General features: G+C 34.3%; 1 protein-coding gene across 5 annotated transcripts in view; it reads left to right on the forward strand.

The window, feature by feature from the left end:
* KMT2E (lysine methyltransferase 2E (inactive)) overlaps positions 1 to 25,483 on the forward strand; it is a 98,660-nt gene that overhangs the window by 57,455 nt on the left and 15,722 nt on the right. For all 5 annotated transcript variants that reach the window (XM_057549508.1, XM_057549506.1, XM_057549509.1 and 2 more), the window contains 9 exons: positions 2,463 to 2,521; positions 3,434 to 3,606; positions 7,205 to 7,243; positions 11,971 to 12,201; positions 12,320 to 12,450; positions 13,775 to 13,892; positions 14,907 to 15,016; positions 18,441 to 18,705; positions 19,648 to 19,746. In XM_057549508.1, coding sequence (XP_057405491.1) covers positions 2,463 to 2,521; positions 3,434 to 3,606; positions 7,205 to 7,243; positions 11,971 to 12,201; positions 12,320 to 12,450; positions 13,775 to 13,892; positions 14,907 to 15,016; positions 18,441 to 18,705; positions 19,648 to 19,746 — 1,225 coding nt within the window. The remainder of the gene's footprint in view (positions 1 to 2,462; positions 2,522 to 3,433; positions 3,607 to 7,204; positions 7,244 to 11,970; positions 12,202 to 12,319; positions 12,451 to 13,774; positions 13,893 to 14,906; positions 15,017 to 18,440; positions 18,706 to 19,647; positions 19,747 to 25,483) is intronic.

Consider the following 25,483-nt stretch of genomic DNA (forward strand, 5'->3'; position numbering starts at 1 on the left):
TGTTTCCATATCCTAGCTATTGTAAATAGTGCTGCAGTGAATATTGGGGTTCATGTGTTCTTTTGAATTACGGTTTTCTCAGGGTATATGACCAGTAGTGGGATTGCTGGGTCATATGATAGTTCTATTTTTAGTTTTTTAAGGAACCTCCATACTGTTCTCCATAGTGGCTGTATCAATTTACATTCCCACCAACAGGGCAAGAGGGTTCCCTTTTCTCCACACCCTCTCCAGCATTTATTGTTTGTAGACTTTTTGATGATGGCCATTCTGACTGGTGAGAGGTGATACCTCATTGTAGTTTTGATTTGCAGTTCTCCAATAATTAGTGATGTTGAGCATCTTTTCATGTGCCTCTTGGCCATCTGTATGTCTTCTTTGGAGAGATGTCTATTTAGGTCGTCCACCCATTTTTTGATTGGGTTGTTAGTTTTTTTTTTATATTAAGCTCCATGAGCTGTTTGTTTATTTCGGTGATTAATCCCCTGTTGGTTGCTTTGTTTGCAAATATTTTCTCCCATTCTGAGGGTTGTCTTTTTGGTTTGTTTATGGTTTCCTTTGCTGTGCAAAAGCTTTTAAGTTTCATTAGGTCCCATTTGTTTACTTTTGTTTTTATCTTCATTACTGTAGGAGGTGGGTCAAAAAAATCTTGCTGTGGTTTATGTCAAAGAGTGTTTTTCCTATGTTTTCCTCTAAAAGTTTTATAGTGTCCGGTCTTACATTTAGGTCTTTAATCCATTTTGAGTTTATTTTTGTGTGTGGTGTTAGGGAGTGTTCTAATTTCATTCTTTTACATGTAGCTGTCCAGTTTTCCCAGCACCACTTATTGAAGAGACTGTCTTTTCTCCATTGTATATCCTTGCCTCCTTTGTCATAGGTTAGGTGACCATAGGTGCATGGGTTTATCTCTGGGCTTTCTATCCTGTTCCATTGATCTATATGTCTGTTTTTGTGCTAGTACCATGCTGTCTTGATTACTGTAGCTTTGTAGTATAGTTTGAAGTCGGGGAGCCTGATTCCTCCAGCTCCGTTTTTCTTTCTCAAGATTGCTTTGGCTATTCGGGGTCTTTTGTGTTTCCATACAAATTGTAAAATTTTTTGTTCTAATTCTGTGAAGAATGCCATTGGTAATTTGATAGGGATTGTATTGAATCTGTTGGTTGCTTTGGGTAGTATAGTCATTTTCACAATATTGATTCTTCCAATCCAGGAACATGGTATATTTCTCCCATCTGTTTGTGTCATCTTTGATTTCTTTCTTGAGTTTTTTATAGTTTTCTGAGTACAGGTCTTTTGCCTCCTTAGGTAGGTTTATTCCTAGGTATTTTATTCTTTTCGTTGCAGTAAATGGGATTGTTTCCTTAATTTCTCTTTCTGATCTTGCGTTGTTAGTGTATAGGAATGCAAGAGATTTCTGTGCATTAATTTTGTATCCTGCAACTTTACCGAATTCATTGATGAGCTCTAGTAGTTTTCTGATGGCATCTTTAGGATTTTCTGTGTATAGTATCATGTCATCTGCAAACAGTGACAGTTTTACTTCTTCTTTTCCAATTTGGATTTCTTTTCTTTTTCTTCTCTGATTGCTGTGGCTAGGACTTCCAAAACTATGTTGAATAAGAGTGGTGAGAGTGGACATCCTTGTATGAGTGAGGTTTTTCTTTGATTTTGTTTCACTTTATAATAGTTACTAGCCTTTTTACAGATAGTTGTTTTTTTTTTAACATATTAAAATCTTTTCTTTTTAATCATGGGGTAAATATCTGCTGATTTTCAGTAAGCGTTGCTTAAAAACTGACCATTAGGGAGGACAGTCACTTGAGTGATATCTGCTTATTGTTCTGTGATAACTAGAATTATCAGTGATGCTAGGATAGTTTTATGTCCTACTAGGTATTAAGGCAAGTCTTATTACTGAGTAGTAGGTATTTCAGTCTAAAGCTCCTATTCTCCCATATCAGCTCCCATCTAAGAACTATATCTAGTTATTTGACATTTAGACTAATAAGTTTAGACAGTGAAAACGCTTTGGGGGCAGAGAGGGGGGCAAGTAAACAGTTACTATGGATGATGTACTTCATGAGTGGAGGCTGGGGGAGGTTAATGAAATATTTTGCTTAATTGTTAAATGTTTAGTGTTTATTATTTCAAAATTGGAAATAATTTAGGCAAATAGTAATAATGCAATAATTACGCTAACATTTTCCCCCAGACTTTTTGCTTTTTTCAGTTTGGAAAAAAAAAGTACTAGTTTCCAAAGTAAAAAATGATTTTCTTAACACAACAGAGTCACTTAACTGGCATCTACTGCTAATTATGCTAGATCAAATCTAAACTGTAAGGCAAGTGATAGTACATAAGAACATTAGAGAAATTATAAAGTTTATCACATTTAAAACAGATCTGCTTTATATCTAAATTTATGAAAGTTTATAAATAATCATGTTAATATTTTAATATAGGAGTTTGGATAAAGAGAGGGCGGTGCTACTACAACGCCGGAAAAGGGAAAATATGTCAGGTGGGTGAAAAGGATCTATACTAAATTAACTTTAGTATGATTGAGAGAATAAGTGGCCTGCATATTTTTTAGTCAGACGTAAACTCCTTGCTAATTAACGTTGATTGTGTATATAATTTACAATCTCAAGTGTAGATTTTAAATACTCTTTTTTACAGATTTTATAGAACAATAATGTATTTATTTTAGGAAATACGGAAAATAAATAAAAATCTAAAATCATCCGTATTTTCTTGCACATAGGTAACCTATTGGTTTAAAGAAGTAAAATATGTTTGCTCTTTTGAAAGATGGTGATCCGTTTGTTGATCATGTGGAATAGTGTTTATTTCATTTTTAGGAACAGGATTTGAAGTTGTAACATATGCTAAACTTTCACTTTGGCTTATAGAACATGTTGCCACCAATACAACTGGTTTTGAATAACCATAGTTTATTGAACTGTTTGATGGACATTTGGGGTGTTTCCAGTGTTTTTGTTATTACAAATAGTAACGTCATGAAACCCTCTTGGATGAGGGTTTTTTTGTACTTTTCCCATTTTATCTGTGGATAGATCCCTAGAAATGGGGTTGCTGCGTGAAGAGGGTAAGTGTATATAGAATTCTGCTAGATATAGCTAAATTCCCCTTCATAGAGAATTTTGAATTTCCACTGGCTATGTTTGTAAGTGTCTGTTTCCCACAGTCACACCACATGAGTGTGTTGTCAGATTTTGTATCCTTTCTAGTTTAACATATGAGAAATGTATTTGCAGTTTGCATTTAAATGTGTCTTACTGAGTGAGGAAGTGAAAAAAAAAAGTTTATTCTTCAGAAAGATGGGGGAATAATAGCTTGTCATGTGGAATGCTGTTTTATTGTTTGAAGGAGAAGTATTACTTGTGCAATAATTTTTATTTTGCCTTTGAAGATGGTGATACCAGTGCAACTGAGAGTGGTGATGAGGTTCCTGTGGAATTATATACTGCATTTCAGCATACCCCGACATCGATTACTTTAACTGCTTCAAGAGTTTCCAAGGTTAATGATAAAAGAAGGAAAAAAAGTGGGGAGAAAGAACAAAACATTTCAAAATGTAAAAAAGTAAGTTTTTCCTATTTTGAAGATGAGTAGATAGAAAGTGGTAGGAGTAATGGATAGTAGCTAGAGAAGGTAGCAGGATCTAAGCTTAATCAAACTCATTTAAAATTTTTAATGTGTTTTAAAGATTGAAATGGAGTAGAGAAAAATGTTTGCAAACTGCTTTAAATCGTCACTCTGATGAGACTAGTCATAGAAATGCAAAATCTAAAATAAGATTTAGTGAAGGTTGTTGTTTTAGAAAACAGAAATAACAGTTCTAAATTTTTAATAGCTTATAAACAGGTAGAGGAGCATATAATGATTGTGAATGGTTGTTTATAGCTGTTTGTCTCTGAATCATATTTAATCATTTTAATAAGGCTCCACATTTGTTGAATTTCTTACTATCTAGATTTTTCTCACTTAAATTTTTGTTTTAAAATATCACCAGGATATGATGGCAGAAAACTATTTATAAGCCACTTTTTTATAAATTTGTTATAATTGCTAATGAAGTTTTTTGTCATGTAAGGTAAAAGATACTTTCCATGACTAATATATTTATGAAAGAGTGAAATTATACCTAGGTATAAAATCTTTTTTTTTTTTTGAGTAATTCTTCATGATATTATTTGGTTATTTAATAGGCAGCATGTACTTTTTTTTTTTTTTTTTTACATTTAATTAATTAATTTTGGGGGCTGCATTGGGTCTTGGTTGCTGCGTGCAGGCTTTCTCTAGTTGCGGCGAGCGGGGGCTACTCTTCATTGTGGTGCGCAGGCTTCTCACTGTGGTGGCTTCTCTTGTTGTGGAGCACAGGCTCGAGGTGCGTGGGCTCAGTAGTTGTGGCTTGTGGGCTCTAGAGCACAGGCTCAGTAGTTGTGGCGCACGGGCTTAGTTGCTCCACGGCGTGTGGGATCTTCCCGGACCAGGGCTCAAACCGGTGTCCCCTGCATTGGCAGTCGGATTCTTAACCACTGTGCCACCAGGAAAGTCCGGCAGCATGTACTTTTAAATACATTTTTCATTTTCTAATTTCACCTCCCTGTTTAAAATAAGTCGTGATTCTGGCAGTCTTCAAATATGTGTCTCTCTCTAATTTTGCTATTCTTCTCCCTGTATTGTATTCAGTCTGGACAACTATTACCAAATTCTACCTCTGATTTCTGATATGTTATCTTTACTTAAGCTGTTCCCTTCATTGTTTAGAATATTCTCTTCTCCATCTTTATCTTTTAAACTCCTACTCTACTTTGAGGCCCATCTAAAGCACTACTTTTTTCGATGAAATTTGCTATGATGATCTTTCTTTGCATTTCATCATGGCACTTGAACCTATTATTACAGCACTTAAGCACATTTTGCTTTATTTTATTGTTATTTTCCTCATCTCAGATTGTAACTTATGCAGAGAAAGTGATTGTCTATTAAGTGCTTTTTACAGTTTAGGAAGTCATGTTTAGGTATTGACCTAATTTTTTCGTCTACTGCTTTCCAATTATGCCTTCTTTGTTTACTGTATAAAAAGTTACTTGGAAACGTTATCCTTGTGTAGTTCTATTTTTAGGTCATCTAGATTTACAAATCTACTTTTTAAATAAAACATAGATTTTGCATTTTCTCTGGCTGGAATGACTTTTGGCTGTTTAAAATGAATCAGTTCTGTCTTGGAGCACATCTTATTTGTTTCAGAATATTGTTGTATATTTAAAAAGAGAATTTTTTCTCTCATGTTAAGTTAGTAATACTTGATAAGGATTAGAAAAAATAATCTAGGAACTGGGCATAAAAGATTTAGTTTGCTTTACTGTTAAGTTTTTACTATTATTTGGGGGCAATATGTAGTTAAAAATATATAGCAAAAGGATATATCTAAGTTTGCTTTTTATTCAGTCTGTTGTTATGGCTAACTGTTAAACATGTGAATGGAGTTAACAATAGACATTCTGGACAGATGTCATTTAAAAAATACTCATAAAACCCTATTAAGGTATTGTTGGTTGGTGTTTTAGCAATTCAGGGCTTTGGCATGAAGCGTTAACACTGTTAAAGACATGGATTGTGTATTGTGACCCATATATTAGGATTTTAAATTTTTGAAAATTTTTTATATTTTCTAATTTTACTTGAGAAGAATTTTTCAAACTTGATATTAATTTTTTCATAAAACTATGGTCAGCACATATTACTTACTTATGAATGTTCTATTTTTCTTTCTATGTTTCCTCTGTAAACCAAACTTGCATCTTCTTTCATCATAGTTCAAATTCTTCTTTTGGTTCAGCAGCACAGCCATTATCCAGGTTTAAAAATCTTTAAGTCATCTTTAGTCTTTGACATTCAGATTTATTGTCAAAAGCACTATCGATTTTTCCTTGGGAACGTCTCAATATATTGTTATTTTTCTTCCTTTTTGCTTCTGTAAACCCAGTCTATGCCCTCATTACCTCTTGGGAGTACAGTAATATCTTCTTTAATTTCTCCAACTTTACCCTCTTTCTACTTTAGTCCATTCTGCATTTGGTTCTGACATTTTCTGTAAATACCGTTTTTATATCCCTTCTCTGCTCAGAGGTGTTTCATGGATTCCTCCATCATAGTGAAGAACATACGGTATTTAAGTCAGAATCTTAAAATGCGACTTTTTAAATAAGGCTTTCATGACCTACTTTTACATTTTTTTTTAGCCAGTCTTACGTCATAAGTATTTTCAGTAGGTAACAAGCGCGGTATATTAGTTTTTCTTTGAATGCGACATATTTCTTCCTATTGCGTGCCTTCTTTCATATTTCTTTAGTACCAGAATTGTATTTCTTTCAGTTGTCCACCTGTCTGAACATATCTATTCTCCGTAGTCCTGGCTCTTTTTCTGTGTTTTACGTGAAGGTTCTTTGCTGCTGCTGCTGCTGCTGCTTCTCCTCCTCCTCCTCCTCCTCTTTTTAATAAAACTTGCTGTCTTCCAACGTATAGTCTGCACACAAATTTGGAACTTAAATAAATTAGGAACTATATTGCTTACTCTAGGTTTAGTGTTCGTAAGTCTCTCGAAATAGAGTTTACACTTTGGGGAGTGGAGTGGTGAAGTAAGTCTTAAATAACACTTTAGGACTTGGCAGATTAGAGAGCTCCCATTCAATATTTAGTGAGTAAGTACAGTTCTTTTCACCACAGTGCTTATAATTTGAGTCCCTACTAGTAAGTGCTCAAATATTACTCTCTAGTTGACTTAGAAATTAAAGTAATAACAAAATTATTTTAACCCACCCCAAAACTTGGCTCATGACTTAAAACTACTGCAGTAGTTTTAATACCTTCCAACTTTTATCAAATATTTTTCCATGATTGTAATATTGAGCACACAGAAAATTTAGAAATTTTCTTAGCATTGTATCTTATACATATTTTCATGTTATTACATAGTCTGTATTTATTTTTAATAGTAGTATAGTGTTCTAGTAGATGACTTTACTTCAACATTCCCCTAGTTCTGGCTATATTGGTTATCACCATATTTTGTGTTATTTATGTGACTTCAATAAAAAGCTTGAGTGAACTCATTTTTAAATACTAATTATATCCAGTTTTTAAAAAACTAACTCAGAATTCCATGTTATTTCAGGCCTTTCGTGAAGGATCTAGGAAATCATCAAGAGTTAAGGTAAACACATTAAATTTAAGCCCTTATTTATCAGTTGTCAAATATCTAGGAATTTACTAAGTGGTTGCTTGTTCATAATAAAGTAAATTATGCTGTCTTCATTCTGTGTCATTTTATTGCTTATTATCTTTACCAGAAGTGGGACCATAGAGAATTATAATTGGGTTAATATACTACTCTTGGAGTTTATTAACACTGTTAAAACATTAAACAAAAGGAGATATATAAGTAATTTCTAATAGTAAAATTTCTAATACTAAAATTAAAAATTTTCATTTATCATTGTATTCCGTGTCTCCAGTACCACTAGTATTCTAGACATAGAAATGCGAAATAATATTTGGAATTTGAAATTTTGCTCTTTTGCAGAGTTGGAATTCTAGTGATTTAGTCGTCAGTAGTTATAAAATATTATAAAATCACCATAGATTCACCGTGTAAGTACGGACGAGTCACTTGTGCCTTGAATTAATTAGAATACATCCTCAATGTTGTAGATGCCAAGATTGCTGACAGAAGGAAGGCCCCCCCAGCTTTGCCTCCCCTTAAAAGATAGGTTTCTGTTGGATCACGGAGGTCAACTATACAGTGTTACTCTAACTTTCTAGGTTAGGTAGTAAAGGAGAATGAGAATCTCAAGTTGCCAGATATTAAAATAGGATGTGGGAAGCGTGTTAGAAGACATCTGTTGTCCCCATAGTATAAAGTGTAATAATTATTAATTATTCCACATTCCTGGAAAACAGATCATTAAGCAGCTGTCCAATGATTATTCTTGCATAGTTTTGGGACTCTTTCTTAAGAATGTTAATATATGGTGTCACTCAGCATACTGCAAGTCCAAAGTCTTATAAAATGTTCTGTGTATGTTAAAGTTGGGGGTTTTATATTTACTATATTAAACTTGTATTTATGGGATTTTCTCTGACACCAGAATGAAGAGGTCTGGAAAAGGGTTTTTTATTAAGCTGTTGGAACTATTGATACTCCAGTGGTTTTCCTTTTTTCCCATTTTATCTAATCTGAATAGCAGGCTTAATGAGGAAGGAGCATCTTTTACTTAACTGAAATATTTTCATTTATTACGTAAAGAAGTGACTAAGGAATTAAAATTTGAAAAATGCTTTGTTCATCTTTGAAAATTTTTTCTTTAACTTGAATATGTCTTTAAGATCATTACATTTCTAATAAATAATTCTGTCATATTAAAAAGGCTCAAGAGATATAGAAGAGCTGTATTGAAGTGAAACCAAGTTAGTAGAGGATTTTTTTTGTTGGGGGGGAAGGAGAGCAAAAAAGAAAAAAAAACTGAGTAGATTTCTTTAATAAAGCTGATGAAAACCTTAATATGTAGTGTCGTATAGGAGAAAGACAAATACTGTATATTATCACTTGTATGTGGAATCTAAACAATAAAACAAATGAATAAATAGAATAGAAACAGACTCACAGATACAGAGAACAAACTAGTAGTTACCAGTGGGGGAAGAGGGGACAAGGGCAAGATGGGGTTAGGGGATTAAGAGGTAGAAACTACTATGTATAGAATAAATAAGCTACAAGGATAATAATAATAAGCAAAGGGAATATAGCCAATATTTTATAATCACTTTAAATGAAGTATGATCAATAAAAAATTTTGAATCACTATGTTGTACACCTGAAACTAATATAATATTGTAAATCAATTATACCTCAGTATATAAATAAATAAATAATAGGGGTAGTAAAAAAAGTGATTGTAAACTTTTGTGTCTGTATATAGTATTTGAAAAACATTTTTGTATTATATAAGCCATATTCACTATAGAAAATTCTGAAAAATAAAGAATAAAAATAAAGGCCAAAAAATATGTGATGTTTCATATTTGTATAAAAATCTGTTCTTTATCAAATGGTCATTATAATGTAGAATATATAATTCCATAAAAGATCAATTGGTAAAAGAAACCTACCCCTATCAAATAGTTGAGCAACTTACTATAGTTTGTTTCATTATAGAAAAGAATACTTTTTGTAATAAAGATTAGTTACTTATATGGAAGGTGGACTGATGGTAAATTTTAGTAAGTGTTACCATACACACGTACATGTCTAACAGCATATATAAGAATTTTCATGAAATCTATATGTGATTTTAAAATTTCACAGTTATGGTAGGTTGTACACATCATCGAAATAATCTATCTTCTCATAAAGGTGTTCCGTTCTGTAGAAAAATTGATGAACAACATTTGCAAACAACTAAATTGAAACTTCTTGTGTTAAATCCGTTATAAATTTGAATTATGCTATCGATAAGATATATGTTTTTGTTATCTGCATTAATTGATTTTCGTCCTAAGACTGCAAATAACTAATTGAGGGAGTCCAGGCTTTAATAAACTTTTTAACTGTGTGGTAATTATGCCTTTCTATAAATTGCATTCCAATGAGAAAAGGTTTCCCTTTTTGTTTCCTAAAACCTATTGAGAGGTGGTAACTTTTCACTGCTTGGCATTTAGCATTCTTTTTCTTTTTTTTTTTTTTTTTAATTTTTATTAGAGTATTGTTGATTTACAATGTTATGTTAGTTTCTGCTATACATACAGCAAAGTGAATCAGTTATACATATACATATATCCACTCTTTTTTAGATTCTTTTCCCATATGTCATTACAGAGTACTGAGTAGAGTTCCCTGTGCTATACAGTAGGTCCTTATTAGTTATCTATTTTATATATAGTAGTGTGTATATGTCAATCCCAATGTCCCAATTTATCCCTCCCCCCTTTCCCCCTTGGTAACCAAACCATAAGTTTGTTTTCTGCATCTGTGACTCTATTTCTGTTTTGTAAATTAGTTCATTTGTACCATTGTTTTAGATTCCACATAACAAGCAATATCATATGACATTTGTCTTTCTCTCTTTGACTTACTTCACTCAGTCTGACAATCTCTAGATCCATCCATGTTGCTGCAAATGGCATTATTTTGTTCTTTCTATGGCTGAGTAATATTCCATTGTATGTATGTACCACATCTTCTTTATCCATTCATCCATCGATGGACATTTAGGTTGTCCATGTCCTGGCTATTGTATATAGTTCTGCAGTGAACAATGGGGTGCATGTATCTTTTCGAATTATGGTTTTCTGAGGACGTATGCCCAGGAGTAGGATTGCTGGATCATGTGGTAGCTCTGTTTTCAGGTTTTGTTTTGTTTTGTTTTTTAATTATTTATTTATTTATTTTTGGCTGTGTTGGGTCTTCGTTTCTGTGCGAGGGCTTTCTCTAGTTGCGGCGAGCGGGGGCCACTCTTCATCGTAGTGCGCGGGCCTGTCACTATCGCGGCCTCTCTTGTTGCGGAGCACAGGCTCCAGACGCGCAGGCTCAGCAGTTGTGGCTCACGGGCCTAGTTGCTCCGCAGCATGTGGGATCCTCCCATACCAGGGCTCGAACCCGTGTCCCCTGCATTGGCAGGCAGATTCTCAACCACTGCGCCACCAGGGAAGCCCCCTATTTTCAGTTTTTTAAGGAACCTCCATACTGTTCTCCATGGTGGTTGTACCAATTTACATTCCCACCAACAGTATAGGAGGATTCCCTTTTCTCCAAACCCTCTCCAGCATTTATTGTTTGTAGATTTTTTGATGATGGCCACTCTGACCAGTGTGAGGTGATGCCTCATTGTAGTTTTGATTTGCATTTCTCTAATAATTAGTGATGTTGAGCATCTTTTCATGTACTTTTTGGCCATCTGTATGTCTTCTTTGGAGAAATGTCTATTTAGATCTTCTGCCCATTTTTTGATTGGGTTGTTTGTTTTTTTGATATTGAGCTGCATGAGCTGTTTGTATACTTTGGAGGTTAATCCCTTGTTGGTCACTTTGTTTGCAAATATTTTCTCCCATTCTGTAGGTTGTCTTTTTGTTTTGTTTATGGTTTCCTTTGGTGTGCAAAAGTTTTTAAGTTTAATTAGGTCCCATTTGTTTATTTTTGTTTTTATTTTCATTAGTCTTAAGAGATGGATCAAAAAACATCTTGCTGCATTTTGGCATTTAGCAATCTTATCTTACAGATTTTAATAGGGGGTATGAGGAGGAGCAAGCACTTAAGCTTAAGGTCTTTATTTTGTGAGACGTTTTATTCTCATGCTGAATTTATCATGTGGACAGTTGATTATAGATCTTGGAATTATACAAAATTAAGATATCAAAGTATATTTTTATTATAAAACATGTTAAAAGTTGAAGTATTATATCAGAAAATAAGTTTATACTTAATATGCAGTATGTATAGTTTACATAATAATTGCAAATTTATTCTGGTTAAATAGAACTGTGAGTACAGAGTAGATATTGGCAGTCTCAAAAAAATTATTATACGCTATCTTTTTTTAACCATTAGCTAACAGTGACTCCAAAGTTTTGGGTATTTTCAGTTTTATTGAAAGCCCCCATTTGGCTACAGTAGTGAAGCTTAAATTTCTGCTCTTCAACTTAACTCTGCTTCCTTCAGTTTTCCAACTCGTGTGTCTGGCCTCAGTATAAAAATGTATTAAGCTGCTCACTTATGGTCTTTTTTTTTTTTCCCTAGTAGGACCAACTTAGAAAGCCTATCATTATTTCTGGTTTATATTATATTCTTTTATATAGATTGTCATATTGTGTGTGTGTGTGTGTGTGTGTGTGTGTGTGTAAATACTTAAAATCCAGATATTAATGCTTAGTTTGCTATGATTTTAGGGCTCAGCTCCAGAGATTGATCCTTCATCTGATGGTTCAAATTTTGGATGGGAGACAAAAATCAAAGCATGGATGGATCGATATGAAGAGGCAAATAATAACCAATATAGTGAGGGTGTTCAGAGGGAGGCACAAAGAATAGCTCTGAGACTGGGCAACGGAAATGACAAAAAAGAGATAAATAAATCAGATTTGAATACCAATAATTTGATCTTCAAACCTCCTGTAGAGGTAAATATATCATTTGCCAAGAGATGATAAAACAAAAACCTTTTTCTACTGTATATCTTAAGTACTTAGGCTGAAAGCAGTCTGGTTTTAGTTAATCTCAACTTTTCTCTGATTGTAGAGCCATATACAAAAAAATAAGAAAATTCTGAAATCTGCAAAAGATTTGCCTCCTGATGCACTTATCATTGAATACAGAGGGAAGTTTATGTTAAGAGAACAGTTTGAAGCAAATGGATATTTCTTTAAGAGGTATATTCATTTATTTCTCCATGTTTTCTTTAGTTAAGTATTGAATTTTTGGCTATTTTAAGCACAAAGCTATTGTTTATGTGTATTTTGTTTTCTAAGAGATTATTTTAATATTTAAAACTGTAGATGCAGATATATTCCTTAGTCTCTTTTTTTAAAATTTATTTTTGGCTGTGTTGGGTCTTCATTGCTATGTGTGGGTTTTCTCTAGTTGTGGCGAGCAGGGGCTACTCTTTGTTGCTATGTGCGGGCGTCTCATTGCGGTGGCTTCTCTTTTTGCGGAGCACGGGCTCTAGGCATGAGGGCTTCAGTAGTTGTGGCTCGTGGGCTCAGTAGTTGTGGCTCATGGGCTCTAGAGCACAGGCTCAGTTGTGGCACATGGGCTTAGTTGTTTCACGGCATGTGGGATCTTCCTGGACCAGGGATCAAACCCGTGTCCCCTGCATTAGCAGGCAGCTTCTTAACCACTGCACCACCAGGGAAGTCCCTATTCCTTAGTCTCTTACCCACCCCTATCTTGCTGACACTGCTAAAACAATCTACTTCAAAGATAAACTGTAGCAATTTAGGTGGACATTAATGAAAAACTCTGATTACCTGAGATTATAAGGAACCCTTTCCATCTAGGACCCTTCCTAATTCCTTATAATTGCTAGAACCTGCAAAGACCACTGGTGACCACGTCCTTCTTTTATCAGAGGATGTTAGATTTGGTCTTACATTATTGTCACCACTTTCAACTCCGACTTTCTTGGTACTGGAAGGACTTTGGAGCCTTCTTGTATCGTTTGTGATTTTGGGGGTGGGACTTGATGTGACCTTGTGATAGCCATCGCTTCCCTGAGGTCTAGAAATATGTTTGCATCTCTAGGGAAGTAACATTCTCAGCCTGTATACTATAATTATTTAAAATATTTCGTATTGTTTATAACTGAGTTCCTTAAGTTCTGAAAGATATACAAGAACCTTTCCCTTTCGTTCAGCAGATTTGATCTGAAACAGTGCTGTAAACCAAACACGTAAATGCACTGATAGGAGCTTTAATGGCATCTCATTATGAGTCCTTATGTAAAGGCAGTAGTCACTCCCTTTTTATCATTCTTCGTAAATTTGAATTCCCACCTGAATTAATTACCTTTGGTTTAGGTAAGGTTATAGGAGCAGGTGAAAATCTTATTAGCATGAATTAGCCTAGTGGTTAAGAATGGGTTCTGGTATCAGACTGCGTATATTCAAATCTTGGCCTCCCTACTTAAAATGAGTCTTACAGAAATTTCTTAAATTCAAAATGTTAATAGTTTCTAATGCATTTCTTTTTTTGTAGACCATACCCTTTTGTTTTATTCTATTCTAAATTTCATGGTCTAGAAATGTGTGTTGATGCAAGGACTTTTGGGAATGAAGCTCGGTTCATTAGGCGTTCTTGTACACCAAATGCAGAGGTAAGCTTATAGAAATCCTTTGGGGAGGCAGGGGTAGGGAGTGTGTGGAATCTGAGTATTAAGCACAAAAAAGTCTGGTGGCCTAAAACAGACCACCAGTTTTTAGTTGTTGATGCATTTTATACTGCCCAACATCTTTCCATTACGAAAATTTAGGTGATAACTGGCTGTGAGGTCTCAAGTTACTTTGAGCATTGAAGAAATTGTGATGTTACTTGTAAGAGAAAATACTGGACTTCTCTGTTTATTCTGGAAGCTCTATTTATGAGTCAAATATATGCTCTGATTTGATCAAGGTAGATGACAAAGCTGAAAAACTAAAGTAGATTTTATATGTGCTAGTATAAAATTTTTTATAAAATTATGTTTTAGAAGTGGTGTATAAAATAATATTTCTGGTTTTGTTTTTCACATACCAGAATAAATGTTTTCTAGTTATATAATGTTACAGTTAAGAGTGTAGGTTTTGAAGCAAGACTTACAGATTCATGTCTTCTTTTCGACTTACTAGCTTTGTAACCTTGTCTGTGCTTCAGTTTTATCTGTAAAAAGATGTTATGTGGACTAAAGGAGTTAATACATGTAGAGTACCTAGAACAGTGTATTATCACAGAAAAGTATAGTGTTAAACTATACTTTAACTGTATACTTATAAACTGTACCATTAATGCGTTTCATTAAATCAAAGATGCCATCACTTGTAAAACCCCCAATTTCACAGATTTTAAAAGGGGAAAAAATATGCACCATAGAATTGATGAAATAGAGTTATTTTCTTCTTGATGCTCCTAGAGCCTGCATCAAACTTGCATTGATGTGTACCTCCTTCCCAGTCGATAACCACTGATTTAGGTACAAGTCTTGTAATTAATGGCATATTTTCCATGTTGTATTTGTGAATTACTTTGAAAAGAATAGTTTTCAAAATTGCAAGATGAGATGCTTCTAAAGGTAGAAAATAATTTATAGAGATATATAACTATTTATGGAAATATAAAATTATTCTTCTAACAGGTGAGGCATGAAATTGAGGATGGAACCATACATCTTTACATTTATTCTATACAAAGTATTCCAAAGGGAACTGAAATTACTATTGCCTTTGATTTTGACTATGGGAATTGGTAAGTTCAAGTCTGTAAATATGATACCTGTTGTTTTGAAATAATTCCTTAATGTCCTTATAAAAATGTAGGTATTGTCATTACTTCTTTAGCTTTTTATTTTTATTTACCACTAGGCAATTAAAAATACTTGGAAACAGGCATTCTGATATCAACTTCCATTACAGCATGGTTGCTTTGCTCTTCCACACTTTTCTTATTATTGTAATATAATGCTCATAGTATAATAATTAGTAATCCTAATTGAGCAATACTGACCTCGTTTATGTGAGAATTTTTTCCTTCTTTTCTTTCTTGTATTTTAGGTAGAGTGTACAGTTTTACTCATTCAATTAATTTGGTTAATCAGTAGAAATGGATAATTTCACTTACTGCCCCTCAGAAGAAAAGAAGTTGTGCCAAAGTTTCTTTGCAGTATAAATTGAAAGGGTTTGTTGGAGATTGTACGAGGAAACTCTGAGAACTGTTGTTCTGAAACACTAAAGAAGAGTTAATTAACACTAAGAAAAATTAATTCTGAGTAGAGAAACTGCAATTTAAATTTTAAAAATTTTACTGTAAAAAATAGTAATACAAAAGTCTATGTAGGGAGTTCCCTGGTGGCCTGGTGGTTAGGACTCCGTGCTTTCACTTCTGTGGCCTGAGTTCAATCCGTGGTCAGGGAACTGAGATCCTATGAACCGTGCGGCCAAAAAAAAAAAAAAAGTCCATGTGCCTCATTTCCAAATTAAGAAGCAAAACATTATCCATTAAAGACCCATATGTTTAGCAGCCAGATTGCATCTATCCTTTGTCTTTTACCAGAGATAACTGCCATCTTTAATTTGGTGAGTTTAACATTTTTACTCTGTCTGTAGATGTCCCTAAATAGTATTGAGTAGTTTTGTATATTTTAAAAATTTATGGAAATTATAATCTGTATTATTTTGCATTCATCTTTTCTCATTCTTTTGTGAGATTCAGTTCTTTTGTTATGTGTAGCTCTAATTCATTTATTTTCACTGCTGATGGCATTTATCCATTCCACTGTTGGTGGACCTTTAGATTTACAAAAAATGCTGCATGTGTACATGTTCTCTCCATGATAGGGACCTAGAGGTGGAATTGCTGGGTGGTAGAATGTGTACAGCCTCAGTTTTTACCAGACGCGGGTGAATGACCAGTTTATACTCCCATAGCTTCACTTCCTTGCAACACTTCTTTACTGTACTTTAAAAATCGATGTTAATCTGTGTGAGATAGTATCTTTTTATATTTGTAATTACCATTTTCCATGATTATTTTAAGAGCCCAAAGATCCTTTTATATATTCATTTGTCATTTGGATTTCCTCTCTTATGACTTGTCTCATCACCTGTTCATTTTTCTGCTGGGTAGTCAGTCTTTTTGTTTAAACCGATGTAGGTGGAGGCACTTCTTTATATATTCTATAATCTTTTGGGTTATAAGGATTTCCGTTCATATCCTCCTGTATTTTATTTTTAAAAGTTTGTGTGGTATCCATTTTACATGCAGACATTTTTAATGTCCATTATGTTTTCTGTCAATGAAATCCCTCTTCCTTCAGTATATGCATCTCTACTTGATTGTTGGAGTCAGATTTATCCTGATAACTAAAGTGTTTCCTTTTTAGCTCTTTCTCCACCCCCCCACCAAGGTGGAAAATTGAGCATAATAGCTCTTTGCTCATTGCTTTGGGAGACTATTTCCCACAGTGGTTAAAAATATAAGCTTTTTATAATCTGACTCTCTGGTTTCAAATCCTAGCTCGGTCACTTACATTAGTTACGTAACCTTGGACCAATTTCATCATCTCTCTCTGCCTCATTACCTCATTATAATATGAGAAAAATAATACTCACCTAACAGGAATATTTTGAAGATTGAGTTAACACATGTAAAGGGTTTAAAACCGTTCTTGATACAAAATAAGTGCTGAATAAATATTAGCAGTTGTCATCATTATTATTTGCAGTTCTGTTATCCTAAAATCAAAGAAAATATCTAGAAAAAGTTTCCAGCTAGTTTCTATTACTGCCTGATTTGGAGGGGTGAGGGGTAGACCATGGTGTTCGAGTTCTACCCCTGATTCACAGAATTAGACAGTTTGACTTGTAGCTTTCTACCAGTGTTGAAAGTGAATGAGTTAGGAATATTAGAAACTTGGAAAAGTAAATTATTTTTTATTATGAACAAACATTAAACTACTCAAAACATGCAAAGTGGGAGTCTTCCATTATTGTTTAACTCTGGTTTGGGCATTCAGCCTGTATCCTAGAGATGAACTGACTCTTGGTGGTAGACAAGAGGGCAGAGAGTTAAGAAATACTGAAGAGCTGAAAAGTGTGGGCTTTGGACTCAGACCTGTATTTGAAGGTCATCCCTACCACTTAATGTGTGACTTTGGACAAGATACTGACCCTCTGAGCTTTAATCTCATCTGTAAAATGGAAGTAATAATTATCACTACTGTGAAGATGAGAGGTAGTGCAGTTATTTTTCAAGCTTCCGTTTATTTGAAAGAGGGAATACCTAAGGGCAAAAGCAAACATGACATTCAGTTTTTTCAAGGTAGCTTTTTAAAGAACCCTGGTTATTGAAATCATTTCTTAAAGTATAAGACATAAGGACCCTGGTTATTGAAATCATTCCTTCAAGTGTAAGGTTTGGTATTTATTGTACCTAGCATTTTTTTATTTAGGTCAGATTTAGAGTATTTTATCATATTCTGCATATACACTTTATAGCACTCTGAGGTAACCTGGGGTTTTTGCCTTAATATAAGACATGGTATCATTTGACTTAAAAAGACTCAGTTTTGGGCTTCCCTGGTGGCGCAGTGGTTGGGAATCCGCCTGCCAATGCAGGGGACGCGGATTCGAGCCCTGGTCTGGGAAGATCCCACATGCCACGGAGCAACTAGGCCCGTGAGCCACAACTACTGAGCCTGCGTGTCTGGAGCCTGTGCTCCGCAACAAGAGAGGCCACGATAGTGAGAGGCCCGCGCACCACGATGAAGAGTGGCCCCCGCTTGCCACAACTAGAGAAAGCCCTTGCACAGAAACGAAGACCCAACGCAGCCATAAATAAATAAATAAATAAATAAAATTTTTTTAAAAGCTATACTTCAATTAAAAAAAAAAAAAGACTCAGTTTTAATTTATTGGGTTTTTTTCCTTCTGTAACCCATCACTGGTTATCCTTATGATTGAGGGCCCAATCTCTGGTCAGAAATCAACTTCTAATTATTATATTGTTTTTATGAGAAAATTTATTTTGTCATAGTTACAAGGAATGAAAATTAGCGAAAACGATTGCTTATAATTAGTAATAGCATACAGTTTTGTGGAGGTGTAGCTTAAAATGGATTAGAAAATATTACAGTCTATATCTTGAACAAATATTTAACTGGTTTTCTTTCCAGTAAGTACAAGGTGGATTGTGCATGCCTCAAAGAAAATCCAGAGTGCCCTGTTCTGAAACGTAGTTCTGAATCCACGGAAAACATCAATAGTGGTTATGAGACCAGAAGGAAGAAAGGAAAAAAAGAAAAGGATATTTCAAAAGAAAAAGATACCCAAAATCAGAATATTACTTTGGATTGTGAAGGGACAGCGAACAAAATGAAGAGCCCGGAAACTAAACAGAGAAAGCTTTCTCCACTGAGACTATCAGTATCAAATAATCAGGTACTGAACTATGCTGTACTGATTCTTGATGAAAGAAGTTAACAGAAGAAAATTAATTTGTCATATTTTATCCCCTTTTTTATATAAAATGGCTTAAACTTTTTAAGTCCATTCTGTTATTTAATGAAGTACTTATAAATGTAAAATACAGGTTCTGCTAGAATTTGTACAATATTTGTTAAACTTTTAAGAAACAGCTCACCCAGCAAATCCTTGTAGAATTGAATACAAGATTTTCCTAAAACTGGGTAATTAAAAAAATTCTTCCAGATGGCACTGTCCTTATGTTTATAATAAATGTTCTTATTTAAAGTCTTAAGCCATATGATTCCTTTCCTTTAATATTTGGGACATAATGAAATCAATTCTGTAGGGGTGACATAAGATTTTTGAGAGGAAGTTCTTTTAAAAACACGTAAGATAAATTTGGGGAAAGAGTTTGGCCTGTACTTCTGCTTCACCAGGAAGTATTTTGTTATATGCCCTCTAAACAAATGGAAGTTAGTTCGGAGGGACCTTTTAAATGTGAAGATTAAGTAAGCTTTTATTCGTCTCCATTGTCTTGTCTTCTAAGGATAGTTTCCCTTAAGTGTTAAATTGAACAAACATTTATTAAGCACTTGGTATTTGTAGGCACTGGGTTTTGTGAAATAATTTATATGTTTATGTGTTGGTAGGAATATAAACTTAAGGCTTTGTGGACTCTATTGATAAAGAACATTATTGACTAGAACTTTGAGAAACAAAATCATTTGATTGCATGATTTTGAAAAGTTTCCTGAATTAGGAACCAGTTTTAAGTTTCTGAAATGGATTTAAGTACTATTGTAATTTTTATGTTTAATTAATTCTGGTTGAAAGACATTTAAAATACATGGTTCTGTGCCTCTAGTTTCTAGATGGAGTAGTAGTTTCTATAAAGCCATCATTTCCATCTTTCAGGAACCAGATTTTATTGATGATATAGAAGAAAAAACTCCCATTAGCAATGAAGTAGAAATGGAGTCAGAGGAACAGATTGCAGAAAGGAGAAGGAAGATGGTAAGTTGGAAGGCCAGTAGCAGCTTCATGCTGTCACTTGGGTTTAGTGACACTGCTCTTCCCAAAATACTTGCTGCTGCCTTTAGGAGGGCCTTTACCCTGTTCTTTGAAGTTAGCAAACATGATGTGTCACTGAGCATTTCTATTTGGCTTTGTCATTACCATTCAAGTAACTTCCACTAATCTTTTGTATTTTCACTGTATTCATTAGACAATTTAGAATTTCTGACATTTAAGAAATAATTTTTTAACATTTTTGAAGCAGAGTACTATTAATAAATTTTAATGCGAGAATTACTGTTCAAAATGTTTTTCATTAACTAAATGTATCCTTTCTCTTCATAATTTAAATATAAAACAAAAATGGAATTTTAAAGCTTATAATAGCACTAAATAAATGGCTTATGCAAAAAAGAAGAAAACCCACTGTTTGGCAGCTGCTATTTTTGCATCTCATACTGCTATCATAAAATAAGGTTTTCATTAAAATAAGTTTAGTATTTATACTCCTTGTACTATTTATTTGAAATATCTTAACCTGTATAAAAACTAGGACAAGATATTTTCTTAAAAATCCATGGTAATTTAGCAATTGATACAATCTCTAGGCCAGTTAACAAGATATTATGATATAGTTTGCCTTAAGATTTGAAAATGACTTTATATACCAACTGATGATCTTAGTACGGGTTTTCCCCACTCCCCTTTATTTTATATGCTCCCTTGTTTCCTGTTTTAGTGATCTTCTGTTGTATTTCATGGAATCTCAGGTGTCATATACTTAGCGGTAGGATCTTTGGATTTTGGTCATTGTAGGCCTGCTTAAATGTAACTCTATCTTATTGCCTTGATGGTCATTCCTCTAACACTGATGTATTGTTGATGTTCAAAATTGCAAAAGCAATGCAGAACTGTTTCACAGCCTCAGGATTTCAGAAGCACTGCTCTGATGGGACAGGGTAGTGTTAGGAATAGGAGAGAAGAAAAACAAATATAGGGGAAAATATTGGAGGAGGTTGCTTATAAAGAAAAAGGAGTTCTTCCTCTAACTAAAGGAATTATCTTGAACCTTTTTCAAGATTGGGTTACATCTAATAAATTACCGGTACCTACCCAAATTACCTATGGCCCTTTCTTGACTAGACGTTCAATATTGGCCTGTTCATTCCACAGTTGCCACAGCCTTGTCTTTGCAATAATCCTGCAGAAAGTTTTAGAAGATCACTTTAGGGTATGATTGGTTTCTGTATGAGGCATGCATCTGATACAAATATGGCTTTAAGGGCTATAACAATGCTTTTGGGGGGAGAGAAATGAGAGGAAAAAAAACCTCAAACCTGGAGGTTTGTTATATGACTCTGGGGCTACTTTTAAAATACTTCCTTCTTTCAGTGCTGAGGAAGTTAGTGGAGCTTAGAACATCCTCATTTTGAGATCGCAGAAGGAAAGAAATGCCTTTTTGTTGGACATGATGGAACTTTGGATAGGTAGACAAAAAGGCGTACTTGGGAATCCGGTTTTGTCCAGATTTTGTCTACTAGTATGCTATATTAATATAAATGAATACTTCATGTTTTTATATCTGTTTTAGCATATTCATTTTAATATATGCCACTAAGGTGGCTGTGCAGCTGAGTATTTTTCATAGGAATAAACAAACGTATTTAGAATTTGGTATTTTGAAGGGATATGAAATATTTTTTATTCAAGTATTGTTGATGTACAATATTGTATAAGTTACAGGCGTACAATAGTGATTCACAGTTTTTAAAGGTTATACTCCATTTATAGTTATTAAAAAATATTGGCTGTATTCCCTGTGCTGTACAATATATCCTTGTAGCTTATTTTATACCTAGTAGTTTGTACCTCTTAATCTGCTACCCCTATATTTCCCCTCCCCCCCTCCCTCTCCCCACTGGTAACCACTAGTTTATCTATATCTGTGAGTCTGCTTCTTTCTTCTTATTCACTAGTTGTATTTTTTAGATTCCACATATAAGAGATATCATACAGTATTTGTCTTTCTCTGACTTATTTCACTTAGCATAATGCCTTCCACATCCATGTTGCTGCAAATGGCAAAATTTCATTTTTTTATGGCTGAGTAAGTAGTCCATTGTGTGTGTGTGTGTGTTATATATACACACACACACACACATATATATGTGTATCGGTCACATCTTTATCCATTCATCTGTTGATGGACACTTAGGTTGCTGCCATATCTTGGCAATTATAAATAATGCTGCTGTGAACATTGGGGTGCATGTATGTTTTCAAATTAGTGGTTTTGTTTTCTTTACAGACTGAGAAGTGGAATTGCTGGATCCTATTTTTAATTTTTTGAGGAACCACCATACTGTTTTCCTTAGTGACTGCACCAATTTAAATTCCCACCAACAGTGTACGGGGGTTCCCTTTTGAAATAAGTATTTAAAAATCCTTGGCTCCTTAACCTGTAGCCTTCAAAGTCACTGTAATGTTGTTAGTTGTAATTGCTATGTTTGCCTTGATGTTTTAATTATAGAATTTTTGCTATACTCAAATGACTAGAATGCAAAAGCATGCATCTTAGAATTCTTAAGCAATTGGTATGGCCCCCTCCCACTCCCCAAGGTATTAGTATTTGTGGATTGAAATATTTTGTTTTGAAAAGTTTAAATACTCATCAGCCTTTATTATTCCAGTGTTTGCCTTTTATATTGGCTATGTTAATTAACATCAGTAATTGGAAAGATAGGTCAACTCCTGAGAAACTTAGGTCAAACTGATTTAAATTTTTCTCCTGTGACAGGACAGACTTTAAAGCATTATAATAGGAGATACCAGTTCTCATGTGTATCTATGAGATTGAAATATAGAGTCAGACTTTCCTCCCAGATAAGTACCATGTAATGTCCAAATTCAAATATACTTCAGCCCATCCTTTTGTAGTATAGCTTGAACCATATGAAATTGTTGATTTGATAGTTTTTACCTACACAAATGGCAATTCCATATACAACCTAATATTAGCATATTGCTCAGTCTCCAAAAATAGCACCAGTGATTTATGTAATTTGGTTGCTACTTTGCTTTTTTTGTTGAGAGTGGAAGATAACGTCTCTGCCTTCAAGGGCATTTAGAAAATAGTTACAATGCAGCAGGAAGTGTGGTAAAGGAGATATATGATAGGTAACTTATAGCTGGAAGGATCAGAGGCCATTTCATGAACTAGGTAGAATTTACGATTACCTTATGATGTTTAAACAAGTGCAGATTAGTTTGTGGCTAAATTGTGTGGTATTGAATGGGTGGTTATTTCTCTAGGGGAAATAGCCTGGAGGTAGTTATGTGATAAATCACATTTGGCTGGAATTATAGGCTGTTTTTTGGGGTGGGGGTGTGAGGAGGGATATAGGAAAATAAGATTGGTTGATTGTAGATCACATGAAATGCTGAATGATGAAGATTTCATGAAAGAATACGCAAATCATTAGGGGGCCAGGGTAGAAAGCCATTCTTTTATTAACATTTTCCTTTTTCCTCCATTATATTTTGTCCTCTCCTTACAAAAGCTCACTTGTGGCTAAATGGTATGGAACTGAATAGATGGTTATTAGACATTTTCTCTTTAGCTAGCAGTAAGAGGTACTTCTTTGGCAGTGGGTTGGAATTGACTTGGGAGAATCTTAAGCTGAAATACAGTGGGTTGAAATACAATAATACAGTAAGTTGAAATACAGCAGGCTGTTTATACTCACCTGGTTTCAAAACCGGGGTACTACTGAGTAGACTCTCCCAGGTCCATGGTAGTTGAGTTGAAGTTAGGTGGCCATAACCTTGTCAGAGGTTAAGTGTACAGAAGGGGGTTAGATATTGGGAAGCTCACCTTATTTTGATGAACAGGTGATTGATTAAAAATATAAAACCTTAGACAGATTTAAATTCAAAAGGAGGCTTGCTTCCCCTCCTCCATCCCATTTATAATGAAATGGAAAGAACCTCCTTTGTAGTATCTTTTAATGTTATATTTTCAAAATAATTTTCCACAACCTTATGGAAAGACTACTTTGGGAATATAGTCTTGGTAATATTTGATGGCCTATTATAGTCAGATTGCTTAAACTGGAGTCCATGGAAGGTGGTTCAGGTGGTCTTCACATGTAGGAGGATAGAAATTTGAGACCGACAGAAGGATATGAAGGGATAGTCACCTAGGTATGAGTTTCTTAAACGTGTCAAGCATCTAGGACAATCTAGAATTAACTGTATATCACTAGAATATAAACTACATAAGGGCAAGGATTTGTAGGGCTCATTGCCTTAGCCCTAGCTTCTAGGGGAAAAAAAAAGGTCTGGCTTTTATAAAAGTAGGTGGTCTATAATTGAGCTTATTAGATGTTCCTGGCAGCCATTTGAGGAAAGCTATAGATAGGCCCATGAGTGTGAACTAAATGAAGCTTATCGTCCAGGCAGGATGCAGGATTCTCCACTATTTTCTCAGCCTTGATCCTTCACGTCAGAAAGTATTCCATGGAACTCTAATTTAAGATGTTTTGTGAAAGAGAGAGCTTTGTGGCCAGTTGACTTTAGTAAACAGTATACCTTGTCCCCAACTTCGAGATTTCCAGTATACATGGTGTGTTTGAAACCTCTTGAGAAATTGTCAGCATTTCCTCAACTTGTACGTCCTTGCAACTTGTTTTTTTGTAGTGACACCTTTGATATCCTGCAGATTTTTATTCCATAGAAAAAACACACTCTGAGAAAACACTACTATACAGAATCCATGCTCTTACTAATGTCTCTAGGAAGTGACTTGATTTAGAAGATCACTTTAGAAGATGCAAAAGGATTTTTAATAATAGTAAACTACAGGGAGGCTAAATTTGCCAGAAAAGTCATCTGACATGTATTGTCCATCTCACTTTTCTCTCCTCAGAGCATGATTAAGTTAATGTTGATTACTAGTTTTAATTTTCTAAAGTCCCATTTTCTCTCATCACAGTGTTTAGGGATTGTTTTTCCCAATATGAATAATTAATGAATGGGTAATTAATCGTAGTATTGACTAGAAAAAAGGAACCCATTTATTTTTATAGGTTGTCTGTTCGAACAAAATGAGGATATTCAGCTTCAGCTGCCTTGTAGTAAATTCAAGATTTCCAAAATCTTGTTTAAAGACTTCATTACATACCTTCAAATTACAGTGATATACATGGTTTATATAATGTATACACAATTCTTATTTACTTAAAAATTTGGGTGTTTGTTATATGCTGAGCACCATTTAAAGTACTGGGTGAACAAAAGAAGGCAAGGTCCCTGTTCTGGAGCAGCTTTCATGGAGGATGGGGTGGAAGGAAAAACAAACATCAAACAGGAAAGAGTACTATGAAGTTAAACTAAATCATGATGTGGTAGAGAAGGAATGGAGATACTTACTCTTTTGGAACAATTTTATTGGTAAGCAGTAATCTTACCATTTTTTAAAAAATTAATAAATTAATAAATTCCTATTCAAAAGGTTAAGGGAAGTTAGTTGAGTAAGAAGTCTTTTAATTTCTCTATTTCAAGGCTGTAAGTAGAGTAATTCGGTAGGTTGGCCCTGCCATTTCCCTTTTCCTTTAAAAGGCAACTTTGTTGTTTTTGTTTTTAAGAGCCACTTCCTACTTGGTAGTAAGGTAAAATAAATAAATAAATAAAAGGAAATCACAAAATACCTAAATGTCTTCATTTTGTTTCCTTCTCA

The sequence above is a fragment of the Balaenoptera acutorostrata genome, chromosome 7 (genome assembly GCF_949987535.1).
Source record: "Balaenoptera acutorostrata chromosome 7, mBalAcu1.1, whole genome shotgun sequence".
NCBI classification, from domain to species: domain Eukaryota; kingdom Metazoa; phylum Chordata; class Mammalia; order Artiodactyla; family Balaenopteridae; genus Balaenoptera; species Balaenoptera acutorostrata.